The sequence below is a fragment of the Leucopleurus acutus genome (genome assembly GCF_964270905.1).
Source record: "Leucopleurus acutus genome assembly, chromosome: 10".
In the NCBI taxonomy this organism is placed as follows: domain Eukaryota; kingdom Metazoa; phylum Chordata; class Mammalia; order Artiodactyla; family Delphinidae; genus Leucopleurus; species Leucopleurus acutus.
The window spans coordinates 8490088-8516939 of NC_139153.1; the positions used below are offsets into that span (position 1 = coordinate 8490088).

The 26852-nt window shown below is 37.6% G+C and overlaps 1 protein-coding gene across 1 annotated transcript in view; it reads left to right on the forward strand.

The window, feature by feature from the left end:
* The window catches only part of RAD18 (RAD18 E3 ubiquitin protein ligase), a gene marked incomplete at its 5' end in the record, with an annotated part of 118236 nt that overhangs the window by 41749 nt on the left and 49635 nt on the right, over positions 1 to 26852 (forward strand). The window contains 5 exons of the mRNA XM_082847449.1: positions 1077 to 1414; positions 5334 to 5433; positions 10183 to 10367; positions 21182 to 21258; positions 22563 to 22623. Of these exons, the coding sequence (XP_082703575.1) occupies positions 1077 to 1414; positions 5334 to 5433; positions 10183 to 10367; positions 21182 to 21258; positions 22563 to 22623 (761 nt within the window). The remainder of the gene's footprint in view (positions 1 to 1076; positions 1415 to 5333; positions 5434 to 10182; positions 10368 to 21181; positions 21259 to 22562; positions 22624 to 26852) is intronic.

Sequence of the window (26852 nt, forward strand, 5' to 3'; positions counted from 1 at the left end):
GATTATCATGTGCCTAGGTTTCATTTTCTTTGTTTTATCCTTTTTTGGGATGGGTTTTAATTCCCTCTTACAGCATAGAATTTTTAAAATTCATTTGTCTATTATTTTCTTCTTTTTTCTTTATTCATCATGTCTCAGTCATAGTTCTTTTGAAGTTCTTCTAATGCCACTCGGATCACCTGGATCTGCTTCTAATGACTATTTTATCTCTTGATTAGCAGCTAATTTCTCTGCATGTCTAGTAATTTTTAAATGTTTGTTGAATGTGGATGTAATGTTATAGAGGCTGTGAATTACCTTCCTTTGAAAAATGTTGAATTTTGTTCTGACATGCAGTTAAATTACTAGCTCTTCACTTTCATTCTGTCAAGGTTTGGATTAGTTTTTTGTTAGATTTGGTCTATTTCACTTTTGTTTCTATTTCTAGAGTGTGGTCCTTCCCTGGCCTTTGTAGGGTTTCAGCTGAACGTCTAGGGTCTTTACCAAAATCTCTCACCTTTGGCTGGGCTCAAACTCTAACAGCTTTCCAGCATTGGCCTTTAGAATCTCAGCTTTCCGGCATCTGCTTCCTGCCGGGCCTCCTATGGCTTCGTCTTATGCTTCTCCAGCCCTGGAGATGATCAGGAATTGATGAGCATTTCTCAGCAGACTTTTAGGGTATTCTGTGGCTCCTCCCTGCCCAGCACCCTGTCCCTCCAGTCCTAGTGATCTTTGCCCAGAGCTCTAATCTCTGTTCCTTCCACCGTGTTGACTATAGTCCATGCTTACAGACAGTTTTATATGTTCTGTTTGGATTTAAAATTATTTATGGCTGGAGAGTAAGTCTCATATGAGCTATTCTTTGTGACCAGAATCTGAAGTCCTCCCATTATCTTTTATAGACAGATGAACTGCTTTTAAAATCAGATTTATTGCTTTGTAGTTTAGTCTAGAAGAAACACTGGTTTTGTTGTCATTGTAGAGTAAGTTCTATATTTCGTAGAAACAAGTGTTGAGAGCACAGCTTATGTCAGTTAGGTTATTATGTATACAGAAGTTGAGGTCTTAATTAACTGTTATGTTTTCTTTGCTTCAAGGAATCATCTGTTGCAGTTTGCCTTAGAGTCACCACGCATCTCTTCTGCTTCCTCCTCTTCAAAGAACCTTGCTGCCAAAGTGCACACTTCTGTAGCCTTCAGACGTTCATTAAAGCAAGAAAGCAGGCTAATGGAGAACTTCTTGATTAGAGAAGCTGGTGGTCCTGTGTCAGAGTTGCTGATAAAAGAGAATGAAAGCAAATTCAGCCCTCAAAAAGAGCTGAGCTCTTCTGCAAAGACCAGAGGGACACCTTCCGTAGAAAAGTCAGCTCCAGGTTTCTCAGAGGCTAGTGTTCCTGAGACACCCTCTACATCGGCCTTGAAAGCAGTTACTAAAGGTAGGAAATTATTTTCACATGTTTGTTTTCTTACTTAAGAGAAATCTTCTCATCCCACATGACATAATATATAAGCAGCATTTTTGAGGGGGAAGGAATGGGAAAGGGCAGACCCACTTTCATCTTGTAACAGCCTCAGAGATGGATGTAGGCAGTGCTTCCAGATGTGTTCTCTTTCTGCCTCATAGAATAGGAATTCAGGCTGATGGCTGGAAAAGTGAAGCTGTTTTAATTAGTTCGTACTTCACGTATGACGTACCTTTCTGCTTTTCAGCTTTTCATTCCCCCCTCATCCTTTATATCAGTTCCAGTTTAACCTTAAAGAGCTCATTTTGTCTTAAGATATCAGCACTTGAACACTTCCAAGCTGTTCTGAGTGACATTTATAGCCTTAGACAGTTTGACCACTCCCTTAGCTGTCTGACCTTATTTCTCACGTCTCCCTCTCAAAATCCTTCTGCCATAGCCAAGCTGATCTCCCCACTATTCCTAGAAAACACTCGGGCATCGGAAGAGTGCAACGTGCAGGCCAGATTTGGCTTGTCACCCGTTTTTGTAAACAAGGCTTCACTGGAACACAGCCATGTGCATTTGTTTACCTGTTGTCTATGGCTGCTTTCATGCTACCTGCCATGGTTTATTGGCTGTGACAGAGACCGTCTGGCCCCCAAAGCCTAAAATCTTTACTACCTGCCCCTTTGCTAAAAATGTCCGCCAACCCTGTTCCACCTTTCCAGACTATCCAGGTCTAACCATTCTGTGGTTATGTTACATAGTATTGATTTGTCACATTACTAAAGTACTACAGCACTTGTTTTCTGGACTGTTTTGTGTGTAGTTGGCTTAACTTTTTGATGACTAGGTCAGCTTGTTTATTCTCTTGTTTCCATGTCTTCTTGCCAGTGGAGTTCAGAGCACCCTTTAGGTAGAAGCTCTGTCTTAGATACTTTCGGTGCGCGCATACCACACACAGTGCAGGGCTGTTAGTGGTTACTAAACTTAGGTTGAAATTAGTTTATTTGTACTCAAGTGTTTAAATTTCATATGGCTATGTGAATTTTTTACTTACATTTCCTAGGATATCTTATCTTTTTCAATTTTTTTTATTAATTGCCACTTCTTATTATATGTTTTTAAGTTGATAATATTTTCCCTGTAGCAGAACCTTTTTTCCAAGCGAAATCTTGCAGTGAACCATAGCATACAAAGTGGATAAAATCGGCCTTGCTCCATTAGAGTGGATTTGGAGGGTCTGGGGATTGTGCTCTCCACGTGAGCTCCCCCTGCATCCCTGCCTGTTAGCCATGGTGGCCTCTAGGCCCTGAGATACCTCCACAGGTCCCTTAACTCCATCAAACAGTTGCAGAATGATTGTGTTTCCACTTTTTAATGCTACACTTGTATAGGCATACCTCAAAGAAATTGCGGGTTTGGTTCCAAACCACTGCAGTAAAGCAAATATCACAATAAAGTGAGTCATGAATTGTTTTGTTTCCCAGTGCATATAAAAGTTATATTTACACTATACTGTAGTCTATTAAGTGTGCCATAGCATTATGTCTACAAAAACAATATACACACCTCGATTAAAAAATGGTTTATTGGGGCTTCCCTGGTGGCGCAGTGGTTGGGAGTCCGCCTGCCGATTCAGGGGACGCGGGTTCGTGCCCCGGTCCGGGAAGATCCCACATGCCGCGGAGCGGCTGGGCCCGTGGACCATGGCTGCTGGGCCTGCGCATCTGGAGCCTGTGCTCCGCAACGGGAGAGGCCACAACAGTGAGAGGCCCGCATACTGCAAAAAAAAAAAAAAGTTTATTGCTTAAAAATGCTGACAGTCTCAATTAATCGTCAACAAAGGAAACAGGAATATAAAATGGAGAAAAGACAGTGTCTTCAGCAAGTGGTGTTGGGAAAGCTAGACAGCCGCATGTAAGTCAATGAAGTTAGAACACACCCTCACACCATACACAAAAATAAATTCAAAATGGCTTAAAGATTTAAATATAAGACATGACACCATGAAACTTTTAGAAGAGAACACAGGCAAAACATTCTCTGACATAAATCATACCAGTGTTTTCTTAGGTTAGTCTCCCAAGGCAATAGAAATAAAAGCAAAAATAGGGGAATTTCCTGGCAGTCCAATTGTTAGGACACAGAGCTTCCACTGCTGAGGGCCTGGGTTCAATCCCTGGTCGGGGAGCTACGATCCCACAAGCTGCCTGGTGCGGCCCAAAATAAAATAAAATGAAAGCAAAAATAAACAAATGGGGCCTAATCAAACCTAAAAGCTTTTGTACAGCAAAGGAAACCGTAAACAAAGCAAAAAGACAACCTATGGAATGGGAGAAAAGTTTTGCAAATGATGTGACTGACAAGGGCTTAATTTCAAAGTATACGAACAGCTCATGCAGCTCAATAATGAAAAAACAAAACCCAATCAAAAAATGGACAGAAGACCTAAACAGACATTTCTCCAAAGAAGACATACAGATGGCCAACAGGCACATGAAAAGATGCTCAACATTGCTAATTAGTAGTGAAATGCAAATCAAAACTACAATGAGGTACCACCTCACACTGGTCAGATGGCCATCAAAAAGGCTACAAATAACAAATGCTGGAGAGGGTGTGGAGAAGAGGGAACACTGCTACATTGTTGGTAGAAATGTAAATTGGTGCAGCCACTGAGGAAAACAGTATGGAGATTCCTTTAATAACTCAAAATAGGGTTACCATATGATCCAACAATCCCACTCCTGGGCATATATCCAGACAAAACTATAATTCGAAAAGATACATGCACCCCTATGTTCATAGCAGCACTATTTATAATAGCCAAGACATTGAAACAGCCTAAATATTCATTGACAGATGAATGGATAAAGAAGATGTGGTGCATATATACAATGGAATATTACTCCGCAATAAAAAAGAATGAAAGAATACCATTTGCGGCAACAGGTGTAGACCTAGAGATTATCATACTAAGCAAAGCAAGTCAGAAAGAGAAAGACAAATACCATATGATATCACTTACGTATGAAATCTAAAATACGACACGAACATATCTACGAAACAGAAACCGACTCACAGACTTAGAAAATAAACTTATGTTTACCAAGGGGGAAGGGAGTGGGAGGGGGATAAATTAGGAGTGTGGGATTAGCAGATACAAGCTGCTGTATATAAAATAGGTAAACGACAAGGTCCTACTATATAGCATGGGGAACTATATTCAATATCCTGTAATAAACCATAATGAAGAATATGAAAAAGAATAGATATATGTATTTATATACATGTATAAGTGAATCACTTTGTTGTACACAAGAAACTAACACAACATTGCGAATCAACTCTACTTCAGTTAAAAAAAAAATGCTGGGACTTCCCTGGTGGTCCAGTGGTTAGGACTCTGTGCTCTCACTGCCGAGGGTCCGGGTTCAATTCCTGGTCAGGGAACTAAGATCCCACATGCCCCTAGCTGTACATACCCTCACCTCACCTTCCTCCTGTGGCAGGTATATCTTACTCAGGTGGTTAAGATTGCTTCAGTGCTAAAGATGAATGGGTCCTAAGACGGGAAAACTTAATATTAGTTTTATAGCTTCGTTACGCCTTGTTAGAAAAGAGTTAACTAAAGCATTTTCTAAAAAACAGATTTCCAAACTTCTTCGCAGTCTCTTCCTCTAGGCCCAGGATTCTAATTATGTGACTTTCCACAATGTAGCCCTTACCCAGTAAGCAGTCTATTCTACTCCTGCTGCCCTGAGGTGTCCTTTTTCTCTTCTGCTTTTCCAAGTGCATGTTAAGGTTGGATTCCTTTTTTTATCTTAGTTGCTGAAAGGTGCTGGGTTATATTATTTTTGCTCTTTCCACAAATAATAAAATCTCTTTCTCTTTTTGAAAAATACAGTGGATTGTCCTGTTTGTGGGGTTCATATTCCAGAAAATCACATTAACAAGCACTTAGACAGCTGTTTATCACGTGAAGAGAAGAAAGAAAGCCTCAGAAGGTAAGCAAGTTAAGCATAACCATTGAGCTACTTTAGCTTGTTGCCTCCTGTGGTTTATAAAATGTGAGCCAACTCCACTGGCTCTCCTTGTCCATTCTCTCTCCTTGTTCTTTCCTCAACTCCCACCTTGCCAGATGTAATTAACTTTATTATATGCTAATAAAATTTGACTTAACAAGAAACTAGTGATTTAGAATTCAGTTGTTTTTAAACTTGTTTTCTTCTCTTAGAATTTTAGAACTACCATAAAACCCTTGGCCCAAGAAAGCAAGGTTAGACTCTGAATATAGAACACATCAAATCTGTTTTTGGTTCTTAGGAAGCTCAGAAGTTTAAATTTGTAAAATATAGCTTTTTCAAAAATTCTGAATAGTTAATTACTATATACATATGATATACTATATACACATGACAGTAAAAGGTACAAAAGGCACCTGAAAGTAACACAACATTGTAAATCAACTGTACTCCAGTAAAAATTAAAAAGAAAAAAGGTACAAAAGGGTATGTTTTTTTGCCTTTTTTTGTTTTTTTAGAAAATATGGAATCACTTATTCATTTAACAAATACTTATTAAGCACATAACCATGTGCCAGGTATTCTACAAAGCACTGGTGAATCAATGGTGAATGAAAGTCAAATTCTCTGCTCTTAACACCCTTTTGTTCTGGAAGGATGCAACCAGTAGGCTTGCATTTTGAAGGCAGTGGTTTTCTCTGTTACTGCATCTATAGAAGCTTGCAGTTGTATAGTTTGTCTGTGGGGCAGACTCAAAAGGGTGTGTTTGAAATAGAGAGAGAGAGAGAGAGAGAAAGAGAGAGAGAGAGAGAGAGAGTGTCCCGGCCAGCTACCCAGGTGAGATGACTAAGTTGTCAACCCAGTATCTGCACCTAAACTCACACTATTCTGCCTCGCCTTATACATCAAAATCACAATAGTTTATTAAACTAGGCCACTGTTGTTATTACACATGTAAGTTGTAAGTTAGGAATCAAATTGTAGTCAAAGTTAATCTGTAGGGTGTTAAAGAATCAGTGATAATGAAGATAATAAGGAAGCAGAAGCTGCAAATTACATGAGTCTGGTGATAAAGGGAAGAGGACAGATGAGATGGTAGTTTGGGGAAGGACTAAAGAGCAAGATCAGGGAACATTTTATTTTTTAAAATAGCAAAATTATATAAGCCTTTAGCCTCCTGCTAGCTCCAGGGAGAGAGCAGGTGATATAAAGAACAAGAGATCAAAAGTCCAGTAATGAAGTTATCCTTGACATGCAGAAGGAACCCTTCCTCTGAAACAGGATGGAAGAGGGAGAGAATAGGTGATAATTCCGAGATCTGGAAAGGAGAGGGCGGAAATTGAAGAAATTAATCGTATCCGGGAGGTGGGAATGAACAGAATGATTGGCTCTTACGTTTGGTCTGTTTGGAAGAACTTGGAAGAGTGCCAGAAACCGTGCTGCTAAGACAGGACTATTTTATTGTTCTTTTGTGAGTAAAGCTAAAATGGTGTCACTAGATTTTATGAGTAAGTCTGGAGTGAATGCAGGTTCCGAGGGACGAACTCTGGCTGTTATAATTTACAAAAGTTAACATATAAAGCACAGTGATGCTTTATTAGTTTACAGCAGGGGGCACCAGTTGCCAGTTCTTACTGTCGTGTTCTTAGCTTGATAGTTAACTTCTCTCCCCGAGCAGGACCTTTTCTTCAAGCAAAAACGCACAGTTAACCATAACATATAAAACAGAGAAAATTGGCCCTGTTCCATTAAAGTGGAGGTGGAGGGCTTGGGGACTGTGCTCCTCTCTCTGACCTCCCTCTGCGTCCCTGCCTCGTATCCACAGTGGCCTTCAGGCCCCAAGATCCCTCCACAGGTCCCTGCGACAGATGCCTGTGCGGTCCTGCGTGCCCAGTACTCACTCCTAGTGGGTACGTTTGTTGACGAGAATAAAATTTAGATTCTTAGGTTGCCTAGTTAGTCAAGATTTGGAATAAAGCTGGATCATCACGAGGATTATTTCTCATAAGTCGTGAGAATCTAATGACCTGCCTTTCTCCTTAGAAATGTTTTTTCCTGAAGAGTGAGTTGGGAATATGGAAGCTGGGCATTTTCTCCTTGAAGAGTAAGGAATCAGTCCTGATAATCTTGCTTGGACTGCTCTTTCTCTAGATGCATCCATTGTATTTCTTCTAACACACTTAGCTCTGTCAGTTTATCCAAAGACGTACTCCTCTGTGTGTAATTAAGTTCAAATTCCAGTAGTGGTTCCAAACAGGCTCTGTGGAATACTATAATCCTGCCGATTACTCTGTAGCACAATTTAGAAGCACTGCATTCACTCCCTCTTTCTCTCTCTCTTAGGGAAAGAGTCACTGTGTAAGTTAGTGTATTGAAGGCTCTGAGAATTCCTTCGTCAAACATAATTGTTGGATTTTATTTAATGCAGTAATTCCTAAATTTATTTGACCTTAAAACCTTTTTGTCCTTATAACTCATCTTGCAAAGCTAGTGTTTGTGAAGATAAACTTAGGAAGACATTGAACCACCTTTCTCTTTAGTTACATCCTCGTCCTGGGGTCTGGTCACATAAAAGAATCTCTGACATTTAAAAAATTTTCTCCACAACACCCCAACAGGCCAATTCTTTAATTTGGATACAGCCCTTAACCCATTCCATGTAGATTCATATCAGAGTTGATTCAAAGGATACTCTTCCTTTTGAGGTCCTCAGATTCTTAGGACCCTTAAATGCATTACTGTTTCACCAAATCATGGAAGAAAGGTAAAGTAGCATTTTCATGTTTTGGGAAACATTTATCAGGCTTCGTATTTTAAAATTCATGACAGAAATTGTTGATTTCTGCTGGTGTTTTTCATTGTAAATGCCAGTGAACAGTAGAGTTTTCCATTAGAAATTCACAGTCGTAAGTTTTATCATCTATCCTAATAAAATTAAAAAAATGTTTTAGGTACAGACTTACTGAATTCCCTCACAGTGTTCTTGTATAAACTCCTACAAAAGGTTTTTCAGCTCTTGCTACCTTCTGTGATTTTATTTAGCCATAATCTTATCAGTGTTGTAGAGTCCAATAGGCTGTCTGTCATTATAAGAAGAGTAATTTTCGGAAAAATGTAATCTGTTGAGGGTTTACAGGTCTTTCTGCAGTTATATAGTTATTTCTGGCTTTTAGACCATATTGATAGAGCATAAAAGAAATAACCTAGCCAGGGAATGGTACTGTTGGGTAATAGAGAAATGTTTGGTTGTTTTCAGTCTGTATTCAACTGTATTCTCTCCCTCTTAGTGTGGTCTCTGGACCATTTGCATTAGATTTCCACGTGAAACCTTGTTAATAGAGATTTTAGGTTTCCACTTAAAGAGCTGAGTCAGAATTGGTGGGTGGTGTGGCCATGCGACTGAGAACTGCATTTTAAATAAGCTCTCCAGGTGGTTCTGAGATGCACTCAAGTTTGAGCAGCATGGCCTTGTGCCAGCTAGTTATATGCAAGTCTTTTGTAAAATCTTGTTTTTCTGGATAAACCTATTACTTTCAAGTTCCTATTAATTCTTACCTGAAGTTTTGATATTTCATCTAAAAATGATTGCAGTTGTAGTGACTACCTTGAATACATGTTTATTAAGCACCTTATTGCTATAGTGTTGAGCCAGGTGATGTACTTAGAGAACCAGGTATAATCAGATTAAATAGATTAAAATTCACTCTGGGTTCCTGTTTAAATAATTGTCTCAAGTCATTGATACCCTTAGGTAGCTTGACTTCTACATACTCTATTTAAAGAAATAATGTTTCTTAATTGGTGTTTAGAGGGAGTATAAGAAAGTCATTCGATAGAGCTTTGTCATATTTAAAATTGTAGCTTAGTGCTTATCATTGTATTCGTTATGTAAATACAGTGAAGAGCCAGGTGGGGATTTTGCCAGTACACTTCTTAATGCCTTATATATTTGTTAATATAATTAATTGAAGTTGGAGAAAAAAAACAAACAGTGCTGTGTTTCTTGCTGTTGTTTTCAGTTGTGTTCTTTTGAAGATGATCCCATAAATACTACCTACCCATCAACTGTCTGAATTCTTTTTCCATTGGTGTAATGAGTTGGATAAAGCTAACCATCCCAGCAAGTCTTCTTTTATTTCATCTAGTGCTTTTGCAAAATGATTGCCTTGGGCCTAAGCGGGCATGTTTGGCTATGCGTCAGAAATGTTTTTAAAGAAGCTATATATGATGATATTCTTAAATCCATAGCCTGACCCGCGATAGCATTTGTACTCTAATCATCTGAGATAGCTGGTTTTATAGAGATTTGTGTGGAAACCATGGGCAAATTTTAGGAAAAGCATGCTTTAAAGAGGTAGTGAATAAGTTCACGTAAGTATGACCCTAATTTCTCATAGCATTCAGTCCACAAGCCTTCTGTATGAGTCCCAGGTCTGCATCTTTAGGCCAGGCCTCTCTCTGAGACCTAAACTAACTCTGTCTAAGTTTTGGCTGCCACCTAGACCCCTCTATCGGAATGTCCCACTGCCACTTTAGATGCATCACTGTCAGAAAAATACTGTCAACTTTATTTGTAAATTTAATCCTCCTTCTCTTTCCTGTTTTTGTCTTAATGGTTCTGCTATTCTCCCAGTCGCCTTGGTATTGAGTCAGAAGGTAAATTACTGTTTTACGTGAAAAGCATTGGATAATTCACAGTAAACCTCAGTGATCTCTTTTCTCCCTTTTCAGCTCTGTTCACAAGAGGAAGCCACTGCCTAAAACTGTATATAACTTGCTCTCAGATAGAGATTTAAAGAAAAGGCTAAAACAGCATGGATTATCTGTTCAAGGAAATAAACAACAGCTCATTAAAAGGCACCAAGAATTTGTACACATGTACAATGCCCAGTGTGATGCTTTGCATCCTAAATCAGGTAAAGTGATTAAACAACGAGTTGTGTTTATCCTCTGGATAAAGCAGTTTTGTGTGGCTTAGTGGTTGTAAAGCACAGAAAAAATTTTTAATACATTTTTGATAATAGGTAAGGTATGCAAATGTACTTCTTCTGAAGGTACCTAGAGTGTCCTGTGATAAGCCAGCCTTTCTCTCAGCCCGTCTCTCCGTCCCCCTTCCCTTCTCAGAGGCAACCACTGCTGCCAGCTTCTCATGAATATGAAGGTTGATCTAGAGAGCGTGGTCTATAATCCTAGTTTTGCAACTTTATGACTGGGTGACTATGGGCAAATTACTTATTATATCTGACCTCGGTTTTCTCACCCATAAAGTAAGAGTTATAATACTACCTACTTCATAGTGTTTTTGTGCAGAATAAATGATAAAATGCATGTGAAGTCCTAGCATAGTACCTTAGCAAGTAGTCAGCATTGAGTAAATGTTACCATTAGATTATTAAGATTGTTATGCACAAAAATATATCCTTGATCATTATTGTTATAAAAATGTTAATTTTACATACATACTGCTTAATAGTTTGTTCTTTCCATTTAACCACACACAAATTTTGGAGTTCTTTCAGTTATTAGCATATGGATGGAATTACCTAATTAAAAAAAAACTAAAGTATAATATGCAAATAGGAGCTTACACAAATTGTAAATATATTGTTCAGTGAATTATCACAAAGCAAAGGGAAAGTGCCTTTGTAACCACTACTCAGATCAGTACCAGCATCACAGAAGCCCCCTCCCAATCACTACTACCTTCATTCTCACAGATGACCACCTTCTTGACTTCTCAAACCATATATTCATTTGCCTATTTTTGCCTATATTTTATCTTTATATAAATGAAATAATAAGTAGCTTATGCATTCTTCTCAATCTGATTTCATTTTTTTTACATTATGTTTATAAGGTTTATCCATTTTTTTTTTTTTTTTTTTTTTTTTTTTTTTGCGGTACGCGGGCCTCTCACTGTTGTGGCCTCTCCCGTTGCGGAGCACAGGCTCCGGACGCACAGGCCCAGCAGCCATGGCTCACGGGCCCAGCCGCTCCGCGGCATGTGGGATCCTCCCGCACCGGGGCACGAACCCGCGTCCCCCGCATCGGCAGGCGGACTCTCAACCACTGCGCCACCAGGGAAGCCCATATCCATATTTTTGTGTACAGTTGTGATTTTTAAAAATTTTTTGTTGCTGTAGCATATTCTATTATATAAATATATTACACTGTCCATTCGGTGGCTGATGGACATTTGGATTTTTCCTCTCTTTGGCTTTTAAGAATAATGCTGCTATGAGTAACCTTTTGCAGGTCTCTTGGTGCTCGTAGGCACACGTGTTTGGGGGATACGTATGCCTATCCCCCAAATTATGTTTTGGCAGATGTTCAGCTTTCATGGGTACAGGCAGAAACTCAGTGCCAATGTATGCTCTCATCAGGAGGGTACAAGATTCCAGTTTTTCCACATCCTTAACAACATCAATATTGTCAATTTTCCGTTTTGGCCATTCTGGTGGGTCCACAGTAGTGTCTCATTATGGTTTTAATTTTTGTTTCCCTAATGGCTTGTAGTGTTCAGCATATTTTTATATTGTTATTGGCCACCTGGATATTCTTTTTGGTGAAATACCCATTTAAGTCTTGTGCCCGATTTTTCTGTGCTGTGGATCTGTTGTTTCCTGATTTACTTGTGGGGGTAGGTGAATTTTTCTGGATACACATCTTGCTGGGTGTATGTATGTTTCGCCTTTAATTTCATCTTTTCCCTCTCTTAATGGCTTCATTTGAGAGGTAGAAGTTTTAAATTTTATATCCAATTCATTGCATTTTCCCATTGTTAGTACTTTTTTGTCTTTGCCTACCGCAAGATCATGTTTTCTTCTAAGAGCATTATTCTTTTTGCTTCTACCTTTCAATCTACAGTTTATCTGGAATTGGTTTTAGCATACGTTGCGAGGTAAGGGGCGAGATTCTTTTGTTGTTTCCATATGGATAGCTGATTGATGTCACACCATTTATTGAAAAGCCATCCTTTACACATTGAATTGTTGGTACAGCTTGGTTGAGAATCAGCTAACTGTATATGTGTGGGTCTGGACATTGTTTTGTTCCATTGGGTCATTTATTTATCCTTGTGCCAGTAGTGCACTGTCTTAATTAGTTTATGAGTAATTTGTAATAGATCTTGCTGTCTGGTAATGTAGTTCCTCCAGCTTTGTTGTTTATTGAGATTGTCTATTTATATGTGAATGGGTATACAAATTGTGGTACAGCCATACAGTGGAACACTGCTTAGCAATAAAAATGAACTACTGTTAAGTGCAACAACATGGATAAATCTCAAAAGCATTGTGCTAAGTGAAAGAAGCCAGATACAAAAGACAACACACTGTATAATTTTAAAAGTCCATTTATTTAGCATTTTGGAAAAGGCAAAACTATAGGGACATAGAAGAGATCAGTATGTCCCAGGGCCTGAGGGTAAGGGGGAGGGAATTTACTGCAATGGGGCAGAAGAATTTCTGGGGGTGAAGGAAATGTTCTAGATTTTGGCTGAAATGATGACTAAATGACTATTAATAGGCAACTGGGCTTGTCTCCAATTTTTGGCTATTCTGGATAAAGCTACTATAAACATGGGCTTATAGATTTTTATGTAGCCATGTGCTTTCATTTCTCTGGTATTTTCCTTTTCATTCAGTTAAAATATTTTCTAATTTTTGTTGTGATCTCTTTTACCCATGGGTTATTTGGAAGTGTTTTCAATTTCTAAATATTTGAATATTTCCCAGATATCTTTTTTTAAAATCACTTCTAATTTGATTCCATTGAAGCAGCTCTGTATGATTTCGGACCTTTTACCTTTATTGAGACTTGTTTTATAACTCAGCATTAGGTCTTCCTTGGTGAGTGTTCCTTAAGCACTTGAAAATTTGGGGTTTTTTTGTTCAGTGATCTGTAGTGTTAGTTATGTAAAGTTGCTAGGTAGTATGTTCAAGTATTCTACATCCTTACTTATGCTGTGTTTACTGATTCTATCAGTACTGAGAGGATTATTGACATCTCCAAGGGTATTTGTGGATTTTTAATTTTTCCTTTCAGTATGCTCTGTTTTCTTTACATTTTGAATCTCAGTAATGAGGTGTATGTGCGTTTAGTATTGTTATGTCTTCTTGATGAATTAACCTATTCACTATTATGACATATTTGTTTTAGTCTCTGGTAATATTCCATAAATAATAATCTTATTTCACTTTTTTCTTTAAACATACTGTGTCATTATATTTAAACTGTGTTTTTTGGTAAGCAGTATGTGGTTTGGATTTGCTTTTTAAACTTAATTTGGCAAGATATACCATTAAATTGTAGACTTTAAAACTTTTTCATTTAATCTATTTGGTTGGGTTTAAATCTACCATCTTGCTCTTTATTTTCTCTTTGTCCTGTCCATTCTTTGTTCTTTTCTTGCTTTCTTTTAGATTATTTTTTAGTTCTCTATTCTATCTCCACTGTTGGCTTATTAGCTGTACCTCTGTTTAATTTCTTTTAGCAGTTGTTCTAGAGTTTACCACGTGCATCTTAAACTTATCACAGTCTACCTTCAGATATTATTGTACTACGTGTTTAACATAAGGACCTTACCCTTTCCATCCTTGGTTTTATTGTCATAGATTTTTCTTCTATGTGTTATAAACCTCATAATACTTTGTTACCATTTTTGCTTTAAACTGTCAATTTTCCTTTAAAGAAATTTTAAAAATTGAAAAGGAAAGTCTCTATGTGCCTACACATTCACCATTTATAGTATTCATTATTTCTTTGCTTAGATCCAGGTTTCCATCTGATGTCATTTTCATTTGGTCTGAAAATCTTCATTTAATGTTTCTTGTAGTGCACATGTGTTGAGACAAGTTCTTTCCACTTTTATTTGTCTGAAAAAGTCTTAGCTTTGCATTCTTTAAAAAAAAAACCTTTATTTGGAAATAATCTTGAACTTATGGGAAGGTTGAAACATTATCATAAAGAACACATATGTACCCTTTATACAGATTCACCTGTTAACATTTTCCCCCATTTGGTTTATGAATTACTGTTTCTCTCTCTTCATTAATGTATATGTGTTTGTGTGTGTGTACATCTTTATATACACATATGTTTTTCTTAAACTATCTGAGAATAAGGCGTATAATCTTGTCTCCTGAATACTTTATTGTGTATTTCCTAAGAAAAGAGATATTCTCTTTTATTGCTGCAGTACAGTTATCAACTTTAGTAAATTCATCTTTGTTAAATAATTCTTTAATCTATCATCTCTATTCCAGTTTCAGCAGTTGACCCCGTAATGGCCTTTATGGATTTTTTTTCCCCCTCCATTACATGATCCAGTTTTGGATCACATTATTAAATTTAGTTGTAATATCCTCTCAGTCTCTTTCAGTCTGGAACAATTCCTCAGCCTTTCTTTGTCTTCTATGACATTGACATTGGCATTTTAAAAGAATACAGTCTTTGTTGTTGTTGGGTTTTTTCCCCAAATAGAATATTCCTCATTTTGGCTTTGTCCTATGTTTCCTTATAATTATGTTCAGGTTGTGCATTCGTGGCCAGAATACTATATAAGTGATGTTTTGTCCTTCTCAGAATATCACCTCTAGAGGTATTTGACATCTTTGTGCCCTTCATTTGTGATGGCAGGTTTGATCACCTTGTCGATTTCCTCACTGTGTAGTTTCCTCATTACTCCTAGTAAGCAATCTGTAGAGAGACACTTTCATACCATCTAAATATTCTATACCTCATTAAAATCTCACGCCTGTATTTAGCATTCTTTGGTAATTTTTACCTGAACTAGTCTTTTCTGTGTAGTTGCACATGTTGATTTTCTAATTTTAGCCTTCCTTCCACATTTGCCAGTTGACACCTGCCATGGTTCTGAAAACAGGAGCCTTCCTTTCTTGTATTTAATTTGTCTATTATCAATATGGATTCACAGATTTATAGCTTATTTCCATCCTTAATTATTTTGGTGTTTATGTTTCTAGATTTGGCCAGTGGGAGCTTCTGCATGCTGATCTTTGGTCCTCATGCCATAGTTTCATTATTATCATTATTATTTTTTACCATTTCCTTATTTCTAGCATAACAAGGTAGTGATTCCCTGTCCCAGCCCTGGAATCAGCCATTTCCCTGAGAAGCTTTGGTTCTTTTGGGGGGAAAACAAGATAAGGCTACCAGCTATGCTCATTGCTACCTGGTACCTTTGCTTCTAGACTCTTTCAGCAGGTGGAGCTCAGGAATATATACACACATATACATATGCATGCATGGATATGTGTATACATACACATGCATGTATGCTTGTATACTACATGTATATGTATGCATGTAAATCCACTTATACATCTTAGAAATCATGAGAACATACCAATACCTTTACTTTCAATCCAGCCCCACAGGGGTCTTCTTTACCTTTCTCTATTTCATATTTGTATTTCCCTTTTTCGACAGGAAGAATCTTCCCTCTTAGTAGCATCAGCACGTTTACTAATTTGTTCAGTTCTGTAATATATCTAAAATCGTTTCAGAATTGCTTCATCTGTACTACTACACCTTTCTGCAACCAGAGAAAGAATTCCAGATTTTTTTTTTAGTTCTCTCTACCCAGTCTTCCCTCTCCCCTCCCCCATCCCCTGCACTAAGGGTACATAGTCATTTACTGTGTTCATAAGTTATTTTTTCCCTTTATTGTGGTTATGTTATTTGAAGTAATATAGTGACAGTTCATTTGTTTCACTTTGTTTCCAATTAAAAAAATAAATTTATTTATTTATGTGTTTTTATTTTTGGCTGTGTTGGGTTTTCGTTGCTGCGTGCGGGCTTTCTCTAGTTGTGGTGAGTGGGGGCTACTCTTCGTTACAGTGCGCGGGCTTCTCATTGCAGTGGCTTCTCTTGTTGCAGAGCATGGGCTCTAGGCTCACGGGCTTCAGTAGTTGTGGCTCGTGGGCTCAGTTGCTCCGTAGCATGTGAGATCTTCCTGGGCCAGGGCTCGAATCCACGTCCCCTGCATTGGCAGGCAGATTCTTAACCACTGTGCCACCAGGGAAACCCTTTGTTTCCAATTTTTATTGTTGTTATTTAGTTTCCTCTTCTAAGTATGAGAAATTAATAACAGATATATCATGTAAACTGCTTTAAAGAGATATACAGTTGACCCTTGAACAACATGGGTTTGAACTGCAGATTATATGCAGAGTTTTTTCAGTAAATATAGTACCTGTGTTTTAATTTTACAGATCTTTAAATTAAGTGTGGGGGGAAGTTTGTGTGGCAGGCTGGGAGCATCATCAGTGTTTAGCTGGAGTAGGTCTGATATTGTCAGAAAGGTTTCTGATCTCTCCCTTTCACTGACCTTTGCTTAAAATAGGTTTTCCTTGAGACTTTTTTTTTCTTTCTTCTGTGAGTGTTGGTGGTTCTGGATTGCAGGCTTCACCAGAGACGAGTCTGGGATATTGTGAAGATAAAAAGAAAACCCGGGGAACGTACCACAGTATTGTTCCTCAAATTCTGAGGTCCTTAGCCAGTCCATTTTCCTCCTTCCACTTTTCAGAATTCTCTTAACCTTGTCTGTTATATCCAGGGTTTGTAGTTATGCTTTGCAGGTAAGATTATGAGAAATGAGAAGAGACATGAGACTAGGCCATCTTGTTTGGAAACAGAAGTCCTTGTTCATGTATGTATTTTTGATTTCTGTTTTAGGTGCAAACACATTAAGATTGTTAAGTCTTCTTGGTGACTTGACCGCTTTCTGTAATTTCCCTCTTTGTCCCTGATAACATTCATTGCTCTGGAGTCTCTTGCGCCTCATATTAATATAGCTATTTCAGATTTCTTTTCATTGGTATTTACAGGGTACATTGCTTTCCGTTCTTTGTTTTGAACCTATTTTGAATCTATGTCTTTTATTTAAAATGGGTTCTTTGTTGACAGTATATTGTTTGGCTTTTCTTTTTTAATCCAGTCTGCATTCTCTGGCTCTTATTAGTGCCTTTAGACCATTTACATTTGATGTAGTTGGCTTTCGACTTAACATCTTGCTAGTTGTTTTGTTTGTTCCGTCTGCTTTTTGTTCCTTCTATCCTTTTTTTTTTTAAATATCTTGGATTAATTGAGTATTTAAAAAATTATATTTCGTTTCTACTATTGACTTATTATTGTACCTCTTTTTCAAAATTTTAGTGTTTGCCTTAGGGTTTACAGTATACACCTTTAATTAGTCACAGTCTACCTTCAGATAATAAACTGCTTTGCTTGTAGTATAAGAACCTTATACAACAGTTTACTCCCAGTCCCTAATTGTTTGTGCTGTTGTTGTCATGCTGTTAACACAATGCATTGCTATTGTTTTTCCTTTAAACAGACAATTATCTTTTATAGTAGTTAAAAATAAGAAAAGTATATTTCATATTTACCTTCATTTTTACCATTTCTAACACTTTGTTTCTTCTTACAGAGATGAATTTCTGGTTTTAAATTTCTTTTGCTTGAAGAAATTCCTTTAACACTTTTTTTGGTACAGATCTGCTAATAATATATTCTGTCAGTTTTTGTTTGTCTCAGAAAGTCTTTATTTCTCTTTCACTTTTGAAAAATATTGCCCTTGATATAGAATTCTGGGTTGGTAGGTTTTTTTCCCCAACACTTTAAATTCTTCATTCTGTTGTCTTCTGGATTGAATAGTTTTTGATGAGCAGTATGATGTAATACATGACTTTTATTGGTGTGGTATACCCCTTTTTCTCACTGGCTTCAAGATTTTCTTTGTGTGTCTATGTGTAGGTATATTATTGCGTTTTTGTTTTGTTATTTGTTCTGCTTGATATTCTTCAAGCTTCTTGCATTTGTGGTTTGACATCTTTCATTATATTTAGTAAATTCTGGCCATTAGATCTTCAAATATTTTCTCTCCCTTTTTTCTTCTTCTGGGATTTCTATTACGTGTATGTTAGGGCTTTTGATATTGTCTCACAGCTCTTAGTTGCTCTATTCTGGTTTTTTTGTGGTTTTTTTCCCCCTTTTTCTCTATTTCTGTTTGGGTAATACCATCGATCCCATTTTTAAGTTCACCTATTCTTTCCTTAGCTGGGTCAAGTTATCTCTGCTAATGTTTTTTTATTTCTAACATTTCTGTTTTATTCTCCTTGATGATTTCATCTCTCTCGTGAAATGCCCCATCTGTTCCTGCATGTTGTTCATCTTTTCCACTAGATGTAGCATATTAATCATAGTTATTTTAAATTCCATGTCTGGTAGTTGTAACATCTGGGCAACTGATATCTGAGTTTGGTTTTGTTATTGTTGTTTGTTTGCCTGCTTGTTCATATATCTTGTAAATTTTGGTTGAAAACCAGACTTAATACATGAGACTCTAAATGCTGAAGTAAATAGTATGAATGACTAAAAAATGGACTTGTCTCCTCTTCTGCTAGGACTTCACTGTGTGTGGTTGATTGGTTTGGATTTTGTTATTGCTGTGGTTGTCCTCGGTTGACCACCACTTTCATATCCCTTGTGCTTTTTAGGTCGGTGCCTGAGCTACCAGAAGTTTGTTTGTTTGTTTTTAAAATGTACCTGTATCACTCGCACTTACGTTTTCCCTGTGAACCTGTGCCTTAAGGAGTCTTTCCATGCTCACTTCTCTCCCAGTGGCTGATGACAGTTACCTGTCACTTGGAGTGTCCTGACTCCGTGGTAGGGAACATGAGGTTGTTCTCTGTTATTCTAGCTTAGCCTCTGTTTTAGGCAGGCCCTTGATTCTGGGTCTCACAGGTGGGTCTCTCTCAGTGATCCTTTGCCTCCCCAGGTGGCAAGGGTCCTCTAGTGGTCTGGGCCCAGGACAGTTTCCTGACCCCTCTGCCGGAGTAGAGGGTTTTGTTTGTTTACTTTTTCTCTGTTTACCTGTGCTCTGGGGACTTCAGTTTTGCTGACCTTCCCTCAGTGGCTTAATGCTTTTGTTTCCTAGGGTTAAAGATCTGATGGGGCTTCATGTCCTTCCTGCACTGGGGGCTGTTCTTTCCCAAGCCTGTATCCGGAGGGATACTTTTTCTAATTTCTCATCCTTCCCCCAGTAGTTCTTGAGAGTATCCAGTAAGGTCTATAGAAAACCTTGGAATAAGTGTGAGTCCCCTTGTGTCTAAGATTCCCAGGATTTTTATATTTTCATGGTGGTTCACCCTTGGCCTTTTGCAATTCATCAAAAAGTTTATCTGAGGGACTTTCCTGGCGGTCCAGTGGTTAAGACTATGTGCTTCCACTGCAGGGAGCGCGGGTTCGCTCCCTGGTCTGGGAACTAAGATCTCGCATGCCTTGCTGTGCGGCCAAAAAAAAAAAGTTTATCTGAAATCTTCTTACCCAGCGGTAGGATAATCCTTGTTTTCTTATGTCAACCCAGTACTCATGACCCCTCTCTTCTCTAAGGCACATGACTTTCCTTAGATTTCAGGCTAGTTGGTTTCCCTGTGACGTTAGTTCTGTTGGATTCAAGTAAAGTTACAGTTTTATAGGTTATCCAGCCTTTTCTCATTGTTAGGGTGAGAATGACACTATATCCAGCTCTTTACATCACAAACAGAATCAGAAGTTTCTCCGAAAGATTTAAGCCCCTAAATTGCATCTAATCCTAGTACAGTTTCCTTAATACCTTAGAAGAGAGTATGCCAGATGTTCTCTAACTTGAGTGATACTTGGGTTAGTGGATTGGGTAGAATGCAAGTGGTCCCTTTGCTTTCCTGTTATACCATGATTCACAGAGGGAGAGATTGTTTACATTGTTTCTACTGGTCTTATGATATTAGGGAGGCAAGAGGTACCTCTCAGTGCTTGAAAAACAAACTTTGAAATGAGGTAATTGCATTCTTAAATGATCCTCTCGAGGACTGTCAGTTTTGTAAAAAACTTTTTAATAGAGATTATTTATAAGTTCTATAGAATTTCAATTCTTATGGTGAAGAATATGGTGATTTCCCCTGTTTACCTGTTACCTGACTCAAACAGTTGTCAACTCATGCCTAATCGCCTGTTGTCTGTCATTTACATCCCTTCGTGGATTATTTTGAAGCAAATTCTAGATATAGTATCTTTTTATGTATAAATGTGTGTAAGGGATTGTAGTTTTTTCTCCCTATACTATATGTGTATTTTAGTCTTAATATGTTGGCCTAGTAGGCAGAAGGATAGCATTGGCAAATTTCATGCTATTTGCATTCAAAGGTATTTATATATGAGATGGAGTATATTTCAGATCTCTTTGATGTATGTGATTGGTAAATACACCTACTGACAAAAATTCTGGAGTCAAGGCCATCTACCCCCTAGTATTCGTAGACCTTTGTCTTTCCTTGCAAAGTAGACTGTTGTAACATTTTGTACATTGGAGTTTCAGTGGATATCCCCTAAGAATAGAATTCACTCTAACATTAATTTTCATATTCCATTGGAACTCTTGTTTATACCTATATCCTCAAAGGAAAGAGCAAAATGACTTTGCTGTACTCTTCCAGTTATATTTTAAACTGTAATTGCATGTGTAAAAGTTAAGTGTTTTAACTCTGTTATTTTTTTTTAACCCTTTTATTTTGAAATGACTTTAGACTTACAGAAAAATTACAAAGACAGGACAGGGAGTTCATGTATACCCATCGTCCAGCTTCAGTGTTAAGAGTTTATATAACCAGGGTACATTGAACAACACCATGTAATTAATATTGGCTATATGCCCTTATTTTAACAGCTGCTGAAATAGTTCAAGAAATTGAAAATATGGAGAAGACTAGGATGCGTCTTGAAGCTAGTAAACTCAACGAAAGCGTATGTTGATGGTCTTTTTCAGTATCTCGGTAGAAATGAAGGAAGGAAAAGTCGAATACCCTACAAATTAAAGCAAACCAGTGTTAAATCTGTTCAGTGGGAAATGTACTAGAACACATTTCCATTTAATGTATTATGATTTACTTGCAGCTCATTTTAGCATTTTTATCATATTTAGAAGTCTTCTGGCACAAGATCAATCCAAAGTAGAGTTTATTGATGAATTACAGTTTTATGGAAAAAAGCATGTGCCCGTACATAAGGTAACCTTGGTATTGGTCCTTTTTCTGGTGGTTGCATTTAATAAGTTCTTCAACATTTAACCTCTGTGGCCCTTAAGATCTTCATCTGTAAAACTCAGGGGGTTAACTATTATAATCTCTAAGATCCCCTTTTAGCTCTGGCATTCTGCAATTCTATGGTTATACTGATGGTGAAATTAAGTAATTTTAAGAGTTGATGAGGATTGAGCATCTGTTGAGCTTACTGAGGGAATCAGAGACCTAAATTTCTTCACTATTGCCTTCCTCTAGCTTGATGGTCCAAAACTTGAGGAAAGGATACCAAAGAAGAAAATAGCCATTGTGTCCTTTGACACTAGAGGAAGTGTTTTGGGCTCTCCCAAGTAGACTTTTTTCCTAGACCATCGGTAATGTGTTTGTAAGGAAAGCAACAACCTTAGGGAAGTAAGTTTATAATCAGATAGTAGAAAAAAATGAGATTTTCATTGACTTTACTATTACCTGTGTGCTAACTATAAGACTATAATGAATCGTGTAAGTACATTTCAGATCTTTTAAGTCTAAAATTTTAAAAAGTGAATTAGAAATTTCACACGTGAAGTCTTGTATTATTGCATTTTCTCTGTATACCTTTGTGTAGACTTGGAAAAGTTAGGCTGGAAAAGGTAGAAGACAAACAAGAAGATCTGCCTTGTTAATGATCTGCTAAATGTCTCTTCAGTCTTGTAGTTTTATGTTACCTATTGTAGTAATGAATGTGGAAAATTAAATATTGAAAGTAGGAAGCTTAATTGATTGTTGTCTTAATACTTCATAAATTCTAATGGAATCAGTGTTGCATTTTCTACTGATGAAAAAAAGTAATGAGTAAAATGTATGTTAATTACAATATTCAAGAGAAGTAAACAGGAGTTAATCTTCCTAAGTCTATATAAAACAGACATGAGAGATTATTTTCCTCTATTTTAAACATCTCCATTTGAGATCTTAAAGTTTATAGTACTAATTTCTAATTTTTGTCATTTTTGGTAATTTTTAATTAAGAATTTTTGGATTTTTTAGATAATGGTTTTTACAAAGGACCAAACAGAAAAGGAAATAGATGAAATTCACAGTAACTATCGTAAGTTATGTAATATTTTCTTTGTTTACAAAGAACTTGGGTTACAGTTTTTCATCTTAAGTATTTTTATATTAATGTTTAATACAAACTTTCTTGTTAATATTACTTAAGAGACTGAATTTTGGTTGAGTGTTTACTCAAGATGGTGACCTTTTTTTGTAACTATGTGTGTGGTCTTTGATTTGTGACTAACATTCTACTTTGAGCTTATCACTAAGCACTTTGCAACTATTAATTAGTTGCTCTCAAAGCATCTCTGTGAGAAGAAAATGGGATTAAAATGGAAACATTCCTGACTTGCCATCCTGTCCTCAGGCCAGTGACAGTATTTATGTAAAGAATTTCAGCACTCTGTAGCTTGCATATTTATGCTGAAGATAGTTTTCATTTTATTCATTATTACCAGCTTCCCAAATTTATCGCTTCATTTTCCTTAAATGACCTTTATATGTATCTTTCCCAGTGCTAGCACGTTACTGTTTTGTCAATTAGGTAGCTGCTTATTCTTTGGCTGGTTGGTTGGTTTTTAGTTTAAATTTAAATTTAAGTGCCTGGCAAACAGTAGATAGTTAATATTTGCTGAATGAATATTCCACACATGATATGCCTTAGTTGTGCCAAAAGAATTATGTTTTCTTTTTTCACTTAAGCTTTGAAGGGGCAGATACAGCTGTGATCTGTGTGGGGCGGGAGGATGAAGTACACAGGCACTAGATGTAGTTGTGATGGCCCGAGCCTTCTCGGAGTAGGGAAAGGAGGCTGGAGGATTCACGGACCAGAGGCTGAACCACAAAAGTTACAGCGCTGGTGCTCTAAAGATAGACAGATGTGATTGATCCTCTTTGATCAACCTTTGGGAAGCCAAAGTAATTTTTCTTGATACAGGAGCTAGAGAATATCAGATGATCACTGAAGTGGCAAAACTAAGGCCTGTAACAACAAGGAAACCAGAAAATTTGCATGGAACAAAAATAATTTAAATCACTAAAGGATGGTATCTAACAATTACGCTACACTAAAGAAAACGTGGGTTAGATATAGGCAAGAAAATATACAAGTATCTATTGCCCACCATTTAAATATCTTTAAAAACTTTAATTTTACTAAATAGGTCAACATGTTAAATTAATTCACTTAGCTCTAAAATAAACCTTGGTATATACTTTGTTTTTTTAAACCTTTTGGGCACTTGCTAAAGCTCAAGCACTTATTATTAACATTATAGTGTAGTTACAGTTTGATTTAGTATCAGGATCTAAATATACCATTGATGGTTCTTCTGTTTTTTAAACCTTTTTATTAATGTTTTAATGTACGTGAGTTTTTAATTTTTTTAATTTACTTTTTGGCTGTGTGGGGTCTTTGTTGCTGAACGCAGGCTTTCTCTGGTTGAGGAGAGCAGGGGCTACTCTTCGTTGCGATGCACGGCCTTCTCATTTTGGTGGCTTCTCGTTGTGGAGCACGGGCTGTAGGCACGTGGGCTTCAGTAGTTGTGGCGCATGGGCTCAGTAGTTGTGGCTCGCGGGCTCTAGAGCGCAGGCTCAGTAGTTGTGGTGCACGGGCTTAGTTGCTCCGTGGCTTGTGGGATCTTCCCGGACCAGGGCTCGAACCCGTGTCTCCTGCATTGGCAGGCGGATTCCCAACCACTGCGCCACCAGGGGAGCCCATGTATGTGGTTTTTAAGCACATTTCTCTGAGGCTTATTAAAAACTCTTGACTCCTCGCCACCTCCTTGTCTCCATCTTCATTTCCTAGAATTAACAACTGTCAAATCTTTTGGCTTTTGTTTTAGTAATTACCTTCATGTTTATAAAAGATTATTCTTTCTGCTATTTCTTGAAGTGTTTCAGTTTTCCATGTTAACAATTGATTGAAGTCCTAATTTGAAAAATGAAAATTTAGCTCTTTTGTACATCCTGACTCTTACCTTCTCCTCCCTCCCAATTTCTGAATATTGTCATAATTTTTTATAAGGTCAGTATTAGTTAGAGACATTGTATACAGTTTGAACCAGGCAACATACAATACTATGGTTATGAAGTGTGTCAGAGTATGCCACCACCCAAGAATATGCCACCATGACATGTTGCTTTGAGCAGAAGGCAATTGAGAAGCAGCAGAAAGGAAAGCTCTCTGCCTTCCGCCATTTGCCTAAGTGTAGGACCCAATTACAAAGGTGTCTGTCCCTCCTCCCCTCTCTATCCCTAGAAGTAAGTTAGTCTTCCTGTTGACAGAGAAGGCTCTGACTTAAATCAGCATAGCAGACTTCACTCTTGTTTACTGTGTTTTTCCTGGCCATCTCCCCATAACTGGCCTCCCACACACCTTTCTTTTTTTTTTTTTTTAATCTAGCTGAAGATGGTATTTAAGCCAGTGTTCTAAGTCACCTCCAAGTGGCTTAGAGTTACTTATTTTTCTCTGGGTATCTTCCATATATACATGAGGTATACATGTTAAAAAACATCTGTTTGTTTTTCTCATGTAAATTTGTCTTTTGTTATAAAGCCCCAGCTAAGAACTAAGAAGGTTAGAAGGGAGATTATTTTTCTTCCCTTACAGTTGTAATTCCTTTTAGGAAAACATTCTGTTTTCCCTATAATTAGTAATTTTATTTGCTTAGTTTTCTATTTATCTGATATTAATTTATCTGTAAACTTTCCATGAGAAATGTCAGTGACTTTCTGTTTACATTGAAACTCATAGATTGTTTATCAACTCACTATTTTCTCCAGAACCTCTTACCTGAAGCAGCCCCCAGCCCTTTTCCAGGCACTGTGACTGTGCTTTGGGCCTCCTTCATAGCTACCCTGGAATTTCCTTTCACCAGCCTTCTGGGTATTCTCTCCTCCCTCCTGTGTCAGTTCACCTATTTCAGGATCCAAATCTGCCTCTTCTTTTTCCTTGTTTTGGTGGAATACATTTTTCCAGGCAAGTCTCTTGGGGAAAAAAAGGGTATATGGAGGAATACTTTTTGAGTCCATACATAGCTAGAAATATTACTTTTACTATTGATTTATTATTTGGCTTAGATAAATTGTCCACATAGCTAGTAAAAAGCAGGACTGGAAATTAAACCCACATTCATCCCATGCTCAATTTGAAGCCCTTTGCACTGTAGCGTGCTTTGAATCTGAGTGAATAGCTTGTATGTTGAGAACTTCTTTTGAGTGGGGGTGGGGGTGCGCTAAGCTTTACTTTCAGGTTATCTTGCTTAAAAAAAAGCTTAATTTTATGAATGAGTTACTTCGGTAGTTTTGTGATGATATATCTTTCTTATTTTCTTTAGCAGTCTTTTGGATAGATTTATCTTCACGAGTCCCTCTTTTAGAAGAGGAGAGAAACAGTGAAATCAATTTGAGGCTTAGTTGCAGATCTGTAAAGTGTATTTGATACAGAGTTGAATCAAATGAGTTTATTGAGTTACCTGCGGGTTTCAGGTTGCAAATGCTTTTGGTAGGTCTTCTTAATTAAGACTGAATTGCTCCAGTAAGAGGCAGAATCTTAGCCTGAAGGAAGTTACTCTACTTGCCTAACTGCCATGACAGACATATTTTGGGGATCTTCACGCTCTTCACCTTGGTAAAATATAGTTTTATACGCTGCCAAGAAAAAAAAGACAAACCTCCAGTGAACACCCCGGGATTACCTCCTGTAACTTTTCCTGAGAGCACCAGCTTAGTCCTGTTAAGTAGGCAAGGCATTTTAGCTTAATATGTTCCTTTGTTTTTTTAATTTGGTTGTTCACTAATTCAGTAAATGTTTATTGAGCGTCTACTATGTGCTAGCTGTTCTTCTAGGTAGTGAGTATAGAGCAGTGAGCAAGATACATAAATTTCTCATCATGGAGCTTATATTCTAATAGCAGACAGATAAATAACAGTAAATCAGCAGATGATTATAACAATTTTAGGTGGCAGATGCTATAAAGAAGATAAAGCAGAGTAATTTATAGAAATTATGGGGGCATTAGATAATGTAGTCAAGAAAAGGCTTTTCTTGAGGAGTTGACATTTGAGATGAGTCATAAGTAAAAGAAAAAATCGAAATGGGCTTCCCTGGTGGCGCAGTGGTTGGGAGTCCGCCTGCCGATGCAGGGGACACCGGTTCGCGCCCCGGTCTCGGAAGATCCCACATGCCGCGGAGCAGCTAGGCCCGTGAGCCACAACTACTGAGCCTGCGCATCTGGAGCTTGTGCTCTGCAACAGGAGAGGCTGCGACAGTGAGAGGCC